Raw genomic sequence first — 11,826 nt, 5'->3', positions numbered from 1 at the left:
AGGAGAAACTTTGGGGAATCAACTCTCTAGGATACTAGTATCTTACATCATTAAGTCTTAAAATATTCCCCTTGGAATGCAAAAAAGGAATGTATTTTTTCCCCAGTGTTCTGTATGAAAGCTGGTAACAAAAAAGGATAGGCAGATTTGATGCTAATTCAGAGAGTCTTCTGACAGTAAGTAATAGATTATTTTCATCTTTATAATTTTTTTATTTTGGCTATATGAAATTGGGGCATTTTTGTCTATTTACCATGCACTATAGATAGGCGATCCCAGTAAATTAATGATACTAATGTGGATTATAGTCAGCATAATGCTAAAACAATGAGGTAAATATTACCTTTTATGGGGTTATAGAAAATATTCAATTTAAAAGATTTTACTGAGCATCTGCACTGTACAAGGCATTGGGTTGGAACTGTGGAGAATAACATCTGAATAGCACATAGTTTTCTGACATACTTATTCCAAAAAAGTAGCTAAAATAAGCATACACATTCTTGTTACAAGCAACAATACAGACAACTATAAGAAAAGTTACAGAGAAAGACTTTAGAAAGCAGAGATGTGAATTTAATTTCTCATAGGCAATCACTGAAAGCCGTCCAGAGGACATTTCTCAGAAGTGTGGTTCTCCATTTCCCGGAAGGTTGAATCAACTAGATATGGAAAGGCATTTCAGGAAGAAAGAAGAGGGCAAGGTAAGTTTGGATACTCTGCACCTATTTATTTTTTTAATTCCTGGCTACTACATTATCTCCACCATGGAGACCCCACCTAATACACCTGCTAATCTTTATCTGCTCACATGGCATCATGAACACACCCTGGTTACACAAAGACTTCGGTATGGTTCACTTGAGAACTACAGTCTTCCTTTTCTAGATTGTGAAGTACTGCACATTACAAAATAGTTTAATAACCCCTCTTTCAAGATACAATGTGCTTGAGGGCACAAAAAATGTTTTTCAAATAAATTACTAAATACATGACTAAAGTAGTCTGAATTGTTTGGAACGTCAATACATAAAAATGGGCTTTATGGCTGCAGATTTGGGTGGAGACATTTAATGTATTTCTGAACCTACTAATTAAATATTTGATAAGGACACACAATTATTAATGAGCCAATATGATCATATGTATTTATAATTCTTAATTTATCTTAAATATGAAAGTCCAAAAGTAAAAAAAAAAAAAGTAAGTTTGTCCTAGAAAATGATAGGAAAATAGACTTGATAGCATACAGACCAAAACTGTATACTCAATGCAGTGGCCAACATCATGAAATACTGAAGTGACACAGACTTTTACATCAAACTGCTTGCAATGCCTAGCATATTTTCAATTGTCAATACTTTATATCACTCTTTTAAATTAATAAATGAAAGGAGCTCATTGTAATGATTAATAATGCTCAGTTTCCTTATAGATTAAGATTATACACAAATCTAGAGATTTTTTTTAACACTCGGAAACCCAAACTGAAAACTTCATTAGATGTTTGCCCAAGAGCTTTTGTTTGTTTGCAGAAATGAAGGATATTTCATCTCTGTTAAAGAGAAGACAATTCACCACAAGAGAAGAAAACATATTTAAGGGAAACCTTGTGCCCATGTGGTCAATCATAATCTGTGCTCTGGCTGCTCACAACTTTCAAGACAATGTATTGAAGACTAGATGGCATTTAGGAGAAATACAATGGAATAAGTAAGTCTTTCAGCTTACATTTAAATGCATTACATTTCAGTTTATATTTTTACTTGTATATAGCACCACTGCCAGCATCATTCTCACAAGAAAGAACTAAAGAAAAAGTTTGCTTGTTGAAATAACCCCACGATAATATTTCTTTCCAAATGTGAGAGGAAAAAAAAAACCTTCATTGAAAGAAATCATCATTATTTCAAGTTGAATAATTATTTGCCAGGACAAAAACAAATTAAATGAAGAAGTCAGTTACTATCTTCTATGACTCTTTTTGAAACCTACATTGCCCTCCCTTTTCTGGCTTTCTGCTCTGTTCTGTGTATGTGGGGTTTTCAAATACTTGAATATTACAAAGTCTCCTGGGAATATAACCACGATCAGGTTCTATAGCAACTGCTGAGTGACATCCTTCCCCCCCCCCCAAAAAACCACCCCAGATCTAACATGCTTAAGTAAAACCTTTAATTTAGAAAACATGAACTATTTATTAATAAATAAGGAAACTTCCTTTCATTTAGAAATGTAACTTAAAGAAATCTGAGTACTCTAAATGTGCTTTTCAGATTGGAGAATGAAAAAATAGTAATCGGCACTTTTGAGACATTAAATAACTTAGAACATTCATTCTGTTCATCACATATGTCAAGGACTAAATATAAACATGCCTGAAGTTTACAATAGATTATTTAAAGACAACATTTTTTTCAAACTGGAGTATCTTGGAGAAAGTTTGTGCTGAACATATGAAAATATATATATATATGAATTTATATGTATTTATAAAAAATACTTTTTATAAATATCTATAACAAATATGAGAAATAGAAATGTATGGGCAAATATGACATTCTTTAAGATGTTAAGTGTGCTGTATGACTTTATATTTATATCATAAACCACCAAGGGCAGTCAAATATATCCTTAATTATGAGTAATAGACAATGCCAAACATGTGAATCAAAACCATATTAAATATGGCCAAAAATTACAAAGGAACTAACAAAACGGAGCCTATATATTAACTATATATTCATAAATTTAGTCAGAATCACATCAACTCTAACAAGGTATTATATTTGAAGAATTTTATAGGAAAGTTTAACATTCACAAGCTTATATGAGACTCATAATGATCCTATGAAGTCATCATTGCAAATTGAAGAACAAAATGTTATTACTAAGAAACCAACATATAATATACATTAGGAAACTCCAGCTGGAATATCCCTGATAAGCAGTACTTATTTTTACTTAAAATATTCCACAATATCAAATAACACACCATATATTAATTTCTTTATTTTTTCAGATAATCCATTTTACACTCATCCCGTCTCCTCATTCATGATATCATGAAGCTGAACAATAATGTGACTGAGTTCATTCTGGTTGGGTTGACCCAGGATCCCATTAAGAAGAAAATAGTATTTGTCACTTTCTTGCTTTTATATCTGGGGACATTGCTGGGTAACTTTCTGATTATTACTACCATCAAGACCAGCCGGGCACTTGGGAGTCCAATGTACTTCTTCCTTTTCCACTTATCTTTATCTGATACCTTCCTCTCTACTTCCATAGCTCCTAGAGTGATTGCAGACGCCCTCTTGAAGAAGACCACTATCTCTTTCAGTGAATGCATGATTCAAGTCTTTTCTTCCCATTTCTTTGGCTGCCTGGAGATCTTCATCCTTATCCTCATGGCTGTTGACCGCTATGTGGCCATCTGTAAGCCCCTGCACTACATGACCATCATGAGCCATCGAGTCTGTGGTGGGCTGATGGCCCTGGCCTGGGTGGGGGCCTGTGTGCATTCTTCAACTCAGATTTTTCTGACCTTGAGTTTACCTTTCTGTGGTCCCAATGTGATTGATCATTATTTTTGTGACCTGCAGCCTTTGTTAAAACTTGCCTGTGCAGATACCTATGTGACCAACCTACTCCTGGTGTCCAACAGTGGGGCCATATGCACAGTGAGCTTTGTTGTGCTGATGGTCTCCTATGTTGTCATCCTGCATCATCTGAGAAACCACAGTGCTGAAGGGAGGAGAAAAGCCCTCTCCACCTGCATCTCCCACATCATCGTGGTCATCCTGTTCTTTGGTCCTTGTATATTTATATACACACGGCCTGCAACCACCTTCCCCATGGATAAGATGATAGCTGTGTTTTATACAATTGGGGCACCTTTTCTTAACCCTCTGATTTATACGCTGAGGAATGCAGAAGTGAAAAATGCCATGAGGATGTTATGGAGAAAGAAGCTGATCTCAGATGACAAAAGATAAGTGGAAATTTCATAGTTTTCTTCATAGTTTAGATTGACCTAGAAGTCCCTAGAGAATATTATCTCTTATTGTGGCATTCATATAATCCTGTCACAGGGCATTAGCATTCGTTTAATTCAGGAAAATAAGCACGGTAAACACACACACTGATTAGTGTTCAGTCAGTGTTATGTACAAGATGAGACAGCACCAGATGTAAACATGTATACAAGGTTCATTGCCACAGATGGTTTTCACTGCTTTGTTTCTGCTTCTGTTGCCTGCCTGATATTACAGTGCTTTTGATCTAATGTTTTCCATGTCCTCCTTCATGCTAACTTCTGGTCTCCTCTGTGTAAAGTTAAACTTTTAAATGCTCATATCCACAGCCTGGCAGGTTGTCCCTCTTTTAACTGGTTTTATTAAATATTTTAGTCACATCTGCCTTATCATAGACCTTCAACTTGGTGGTTCTTCCTGACTAAGCAGAAAGAACTAGATTCAAATAATATAGAATTGTAATGTTGTAAAGAATAGTATAAAATCTAGATAATTTCCCTTCAATTTCTTGGTGTTATACTTTGAATTCCTACCATGTGTTTACTGAGATCCTTCTAACAGCTACAGAATATGGAGATAAAAGTCCACCTTTGAAGAACTTCTTTGACCATAGGAAGGCTTTGACTACTGGGTTTATACTTATAATGATACTCCTTTGCAAAAAGGTATGTTTCTAATTTGAGTCCTTCTGAATTTAGAAGGTATATATTTTCTCTTGAATTATACAAATGTTAGTATTTTGTCTCAATGTTGACTTATTGTAACTATAAAATTGATGGCCCAAATTAAGGGTGATATACTGATATGGTCCAGAAGTAGAGACTGTAAGCAGTTGATGTTGGTGAATATTAACATACTGATAGATTAAAACAAATAATGAAATAGAGGAGGATCTAATGCTTTGAACAGTGATATTTATATGATGACTATGAATTATAAACTCCATTCAGCAGTCACACTTCTTGGTATTTACCAAAAGAAGTTGAAATCTTATGTCCACACAAAAATCTGCACTCACGTTTATAACAGCTTTAATCTTAATTGCTGAAATCTAGAAATAATCAAGATATCCTTTAGTGGGTGAATAGATAAACTGGTATATCCAGATGAGTATTATTCAGTGCTAAAAAGAAATGAGCTATCAAGCCATGAAAAGACATGATGAAAACTTAGATGCATGTTATTAAGTCAAAGAAGCCAATCTGAAAAGGTTACATACTGTATGACTGCAATTATTTAACATTCTGCAAATGACAAAACTATGGAGACAGCAGAAAGTTCAGTGTTTGCCAAGGGTTAAAGTGGAAGGAAGAATCAATAGGTGGAGAACAAAGGACTTCTAGAACTATGAAACTACTCTGTGTGGTACTGCAATGGTGGATGCATGCCATTATACATTTGTCTGTATCTGTATGACATATGGCTCCAAGAGTGAACTCTAATGTAAACTCTGGACTTTCAGTGATAATGATGTGCCGGGGTAGCTTTATCAATTGAACAAATGTACCACTCTTGTGGGACATTAACAATGGAGAAGGCAATGCATGACTGGGACAGGGGTACATGGGATACTTCTATATCTTCTGTTAAATTTTGCTGTGAACCTAAAACTGCTCTAAAATATAAAGTTTTAAAAAATGTCAATAGAGAAGATAAAATTTAATACTGAACAAAAATCATCTACTCAGCTTAAAAGAACACAGGAAAGAAAGAAAATAAGTCACAAAGGGGACAAAGAAATGTAAACTGCAATAAGATGAATTTAAATCCAAAAATTTTAACGATTGCATTAAATGAACATACACTACATTTAAAAGACAGACGTTGTCAGACTAGATATAATAGGAAAATCTTCAGCAAAGAAAAGTAATGGACTAATGATAACACATCAACATGATGAATCTCAGAAACAGATTATACAGATTACTAAGTGCTGTGATTCAATTTATCTGCAGTTCTAGAACAGGCAAACTGAAAGAGTGAGACACATCAGAGATGTGGTTGCATCTGGGGGGACTGATGGAATAGCGGGATGGCAGAACTTTTGGGTTAGTGAAAGTGTTCTAGATCTTGAATTTGTTGATGGTTACATGAATATACACATTTATCAACACTCACCAACCATAAGCTTAAAATCTCTGTATTATATCAAATATAAAATCTCTCTCAGAAAAAGTAATACAAAATACAACTAATATCTCTAAGTCCCAATAAAAATGTTTATCAAATCTAGTGACCATTTCTTTAGAAGAAAGCAGAACATCAACTGTCATTAAGAATTTCATTCCCATGAATAAAAGATGTATAGCTGTGTTACTTTAAATTGGTACATGATAACAACTTTTAATAGGTACATTGGACTTCATCAAAATGAAAAATTTTGTGCTGAAATTTATGCTATCAACAAAGTAAAAAGTCAACCCACAGTTTGGGAGAAAATAACTGCAAATCATATACCTAATAAGGAACTTGTCTCCAGACTACATAAAGAATTCCGACCACTTAATAATAAAAACCTGATCAAAAATTTGGCAAAATATATGAATAAACATATGTCCACAGAATAAATACAAATGGCCAAAATTACATTAAAAGATGTCAACACCTTTACTCATTAGGAAATGTAAATCTGAGCTATAATGAGATAGTACTTCGTATCCACCCACTAGGATGTCTAGAATAAAAAAATATAGACAATAATAAGTGTTGGTGAAGATGTAAAGAAAGTGAAGTTCTTATATATTGCTGGGGGTAATGTAAAATGGTGCAATCACTTTGGAAAACAGTTTGGCAGCTCCTCAAAAGGATAAAAATATAATGATCAATGACCCTGCAAGTCCACTTTTAGATATTTATCCAAGAGACGGGAAAGTATATATTCACAAAAATACCTGCACATCGATGTTCACAGCAACGTTATTCATAATAGCCAAAATGGGGAAACAATCCACACATCAATCAGCCGATGAATGGATAAATGATATATCCATACAATGAAATCTTACTTGTAATAAAAACGAAAGAAATACTGATTCTTAACACAATAGGGATGAAACTTTAGGAACATTAATGCTAAGTGGAAAAAGTAGGTGATTTCTTTTACATGAAACGTCCAGAAAAGAAAATCTATATAGACTGTTTGGTTAGGGTTGCTGGTGATGGTGGTGCAAAGGAATAATGAGTGACTGCTGATGTGTAGGGGCTTTCTTTTGGGGGTGACAATAATGTTGCAAAATTAAATAATGTTGATGTATAGTAAAACATCATTAAATTTTACACTTTAAATGAGTGAATTATATAGTATATAAATTATATACCAATAAAGCTGTTAAAAATAGATAAATGCTAAATGTAGTGATCATTTCTATAAAATAACAGATCATACAGAAGCTACCATAAAAATTTCTGTCCCCCAAATTGATTCTATTAAAATCAATACATAATAGTGACTTTTAATCCCTAATTATCATGATTAAGATTTCAAATAATCAACATTATGTTATATAATTTAATTTATATAATTCATACAGAAAGACTCAGAAATTTTATTATTGGGAAATAAATAGCATGTAGCATGAGAAAAGGCCACCTGTTTCTAATCTGCAAAATAGTGGCCTGTGAGCAACACCATGTACATCCGCTTCAGCAGCCAAGTGCAGAGCACAGTGGTCCTCAAAGGGAACAAAGGTCCTACGTGCTGCTCGAGTCCCATGTGACTGAGGTGCCTCAGGGTGTAAAAACCTGAGATCTTGAACCCTCCACTTCTCTGAACCTTTGGGCTGACAGAGTCATTCCCTTACCCATGCTCCAAAATAATAGCGTCCCTCTGACTGGAGAATACACAAGAAATTCACCTGAAACAGGATCCTCAAAAGATTGATGTTTGCCTTTTGAAATCAGATGACACAACCTTCGTTATCTCCAGACCAATAAATCGACTCAAAGATCAGCATAATGCAAAGGAAGCTCTGAATGTGAAAGGAAATAACCTACACCCCAAAGGTATTTGCAGGACTTCACAAATACAAACTTGTGTGAGCTGGGAGAACACTTCGGAGGAATGGACCTCGAAAGTGTTAGATCTGAGTGCTGGGAAGAACTTAATTCTGGTAAGGATATTCTGAATTTTGAATGGGAACTTAGGGTTCAGCATTTTGGCAACAGCCATTGGCAGCCATATCCTTGGAGTCTGGATAAGCTTATATATTATAGCAAATTCCATGGAGGTATATGAGTTTCCTGGGAGAGAGGAGAGACTGACAAGGAATCAATTTGCCTGAGGAACAATGTGTTGGGAAAAGAGGAATACTCAGACTTCTTGAGAATTATTGGATAAAATACCAGATCCATCACTGTTACAAGAAGACCTAAAATACTATTATAATCTTTCAATTAGAGTAAAGGCTTATAAAGGCCACATTATAAATTAAGTTTTGGTGCAAGCCTGCCTCAGAGAAGGTTTGATGTGTCAGTGACTACATCCTATAATTATTTCTCTATTATTCAAATATATCATTGGAATATGTGCATACTTAGCACCTGGAAAAACCTCATGTCGACTATTTTCCAATAAGTTCCCCTACATCACAGACAAAATAGAAAATCAGAAGCAAATCATATTTTAAAAGGAATTTCAAAGATAAAAGCAATCATAAAGGATATGAAGGACTCAAATTTCCCATAATAATGTTATTTAATTAATTGGTCTGATCCATGCAAAAAAAAAAAAAACAGATGGATTGTAGCATGTAACTATGGACTACTATAATCTCACTTAGGAAGGACCCCCAATGGAAACTTCAATGCAAGATACGTTAACTTTACTATACTAAGTTTCAGAGTCTCTAGCAATGGGTCTGTAGCCCTTCTTCAAGCCCACACTAGCTGTTGCCCTCCAATGTCAACAGGTCGGCACAGGAATCTGGACTAACCACCCATGGAGACTCTCAACTCCAGACCCCACTGGGGGCTAGTAAGGCAAGAAAACCAGGACCCAATCAGTGTGCCATATGTAAACAAGAGGGACACTGAGAGGATGCCCTTGTCGCCCCCAAAAAGGGACAGAAATGGCAGATTTCATCCACTAACCTTGAAGAAAGAAAGTTCAAACAGATAAAAGAACAATAGAGCCAGGGAACTCCTGAATGGCACGCCAGTTGCCCCCTCAGGGGCCCCGGCTGACATTGGACACAAGGGAAAAGCCTGTCAAATTTAATTGACATCAGTGCCACTTAGCCGGTTCTGAGCACCAGATCCGGCAAACTCAGTCACAAGAGTTGTAAAATCATAGGGGTATTAGGGAAGGCCCAGGGCTATTAGGAACAGGCATTCATGGAGCCATTAGAATGTAAGTTGGATGAACACATGCCCACCCACCCATTCCTTCCTGCACGCCCCAGAATGCCCTATACCCCCACTAGGAAGAGATGTCTTATATAAATTGGGGGCTACTATCCACCTAATAAAAACAAACTGGAGACTGGCATCCCCTCAGATGAAGGGCACAAGGTGATAATGTTAATGGTTGAGGAAAAACCTCCCTGGAGTAAATCTCAAGGTTTGGGCCCAGGGATGGGTGGACTGAGCTGTGGGAGCCAGTCCAGTGACAGCCTCCCTAAAACTGGACATACATGGCCCAATAGAAAACAGTACCCTCTCCATTGGGAAGCCTTTGGGGGCATTGTCCCTCTGATACAGGACCTAATCAGCCAGGGCCTCAGTAGACCACAACAATCAGCCTGTGATAGCACCACTGTCCCCATAAAGAAACCCAACAGGGAATACCGACTGGGCCAAGACCTCAGGACAGTCACTGAAGCCACCGAGTATATTCATCCAGTAGTCCCTAATCCCTAAACCCTGCTGGCCACTCTACAGTCCACATGAACCTGTATTCTGTATTAGATTTAAAAGACGCCTCCTTCTGTAGTCCACTAGCCTCAGAGTCACAAGAAATGTTTGCTTTAGAGTGTCAGGACCCAAACATGCACAAAAATAACAGTGCTGGCCAGTTCTACTCCAAGGGTGCAAAAATTCCCCCACAATTTTAGGGGAAACCTGGAAAGAAGAGACACCTTAACCCCCTTGAAATGAGAACAACTCGTTTGCTCTCCAGGCAGGAGAAACCAGAAAAGCCCTCACAGAATATGATGACCCAGTGCTGCGCAAATAACCTGGCCCTGCACCCCCTCCAGCCGGGAGACTGGGGGCACCTGAACAGCTGGAAAACAAGCCTGCAAAATCAGCTCGCTCTTAAGTGGAACAAACTCCACTAGGGCATCCTAGCCACCCATTCTGCCCGAAGCTGCAAGGGGTCACTCCATGAGGACGTCACACTGCAGTGAGGACGGCCCCTGAGCACCAACCTCCAGAGAGACAACCTGGGGCAGTGGACCCCCGTGACTGTGCGTGTGACCCTCTCTCTGACAGGAAGCTTCTCTTCTAAAAAACAGCAGAAGTGTGACCAGGGAGAGTCAGGCCCCAGCAGCGAGCCGCAACGCAGGCACACTCGCCAACAGGCAAAAGGCCTAGACGCTTTCATTTCCCTGCGTATCTGAAAGCGCCTGGTGTCCTTTGCCTCCTGAAGGTCAGACAAACACGGGTCACCCAGTTACAAATGAGCAATTAGGCTCAGGTCTGGTGACAACCAACTGCATTCAGAGACAGCTGTGGGAAGTTCCACTCCACCGCCTGCGGTCATGATGATGCCCCAAACCACCAGGAAGCGGTCACAGGAGATGAACCTGTGCCCCACCCCGACCCTAACACCCCTCAAGAATGAGGAGCAGGACAAGGGAGGGATTTGTCACTGGCAAAGCCCATTAGCGGCCCATTAACGATTCCCGGGAAGCAAAAATAGAATCTGGGTAATAAAATAAAGCCTAACCTTTTTCTTCTCCTTTGTGCCGGTCTGGTTTCACTTGCTCCTGTGGTGCTGCATGCAGAGGCCTCCACCCGGCACCTCAGAGCAGGGCTCCTGGTGTGAAAGTGCTGCCCCGGCTCCCCAGCCCGGCGGGCAGCGCGCGGGAACGCCGAGCATGACGCAGCAATTCAAGATGGCGGCTGCGGGCCGTGTGCAGAGGCGCTGCGCCGGGCACTGCGGTCTGGAGCCCCGAACTGCGCAGCTGCAGAGGCCCTGTGAGGGCTCCGCCCCCTCCCCGCCCCGCCGACGAGAACCCCGCCCTCAGCCTGTCTGTCCTGCGGCGCTTATGCCCTAGAATACAGGCTCACTCCTCTGTTCTTTGAGCAAAGACTAAAGCTTTCCTTTGCTTCTTAACTGAACTCGGTCTCAGTCTATTGCCTTGAACAGCAAGGGCAGGAGGATACTCGGAGCCTGATTTAAAGTTTCGGTAGCAATATCACATATAACCTTTTAACCACGTGAGTAGAATGTGGTAAAAGTGATGTGCAAATCCTGAAGCTTGCCTTGAGAGGCCTGGAAGACTTAGCTTTTGTAAAACAACTACTGCCTGAAAACAACCCTGGGCTGCTGGAGCTCAATACATGCTGCCGGAGAACGAGAGAGAACTCAGGTACCTAAGCCAATTGGCAGGTATGTGAATGAGGCTGTCTTGGAGGCATCTGCTCCATCCAAACTATCAGAGCATGGCCAGGTAAAACCAACAGAACCACCCAGCTGAATCCAACCCAAACTACAGAATCATAATCGAATAAAGAGTTTTTACTTTAAGCCTTTAAGTTTTGGTTTTGTAATTTGAAACTACTAATTTTTGGATTAAATTCTGTGGTTTTAAGCCACTCATGTTTAGGCTTAGTGATGTTTGCCAAC

At 38.6% G+C, this 11,826-nt stretch overlaps 1 protein-coding gene across 1 annotated transcript; it reads left to right on the top strand.

Annotated features, from left to right (window-relative positions):
- The first annotated feature begins 3,065 nt into the window (after positions 1–3,065).
- LOC102538540 (olfactory receptor 4C16-like) lies at positions 3,066–3,998 on the top strand. Its single transcript, XM_006214026.3, has one exon. The coding sequence runs from the start codon at positions 3,066–3,068 to the stop codon at positions 3,996–3,998; it is 933 nt and encodes a 310-aa protein (XP_006214088.1).
- The last annotated feature ends 7,828 nt before the right edge of the window (positions 3,999–11,826 follow it).

This window comes from Vicugna pacos, chromosome 10 (assembly GCF_048564905.1).
Source record: "Vicugna pacos chromosome 10, VicPac4, whole genome shotgun sequence".
Lineage (NCBI taxonomy): Eukaryota > Metazoa > Chordata > Mammalia > Artiodactyla > Camelidae > Vicugna > Vicugna pacos.
Note: the sequence above shows the minus strand (reverse complement) of the source record. Positions and strands in the feature narration are given on the sequence as shown.

Bases quoted from the DNA above. Each gene is read 5' to 3' on its own strand.
- LOC102538540 (XM_006214026.3), top strand. From the start codon at position 3,066: ATGAAGCTGAACAATAATGTGACTGAGTTCATTCTGGTTGGGTTGACC.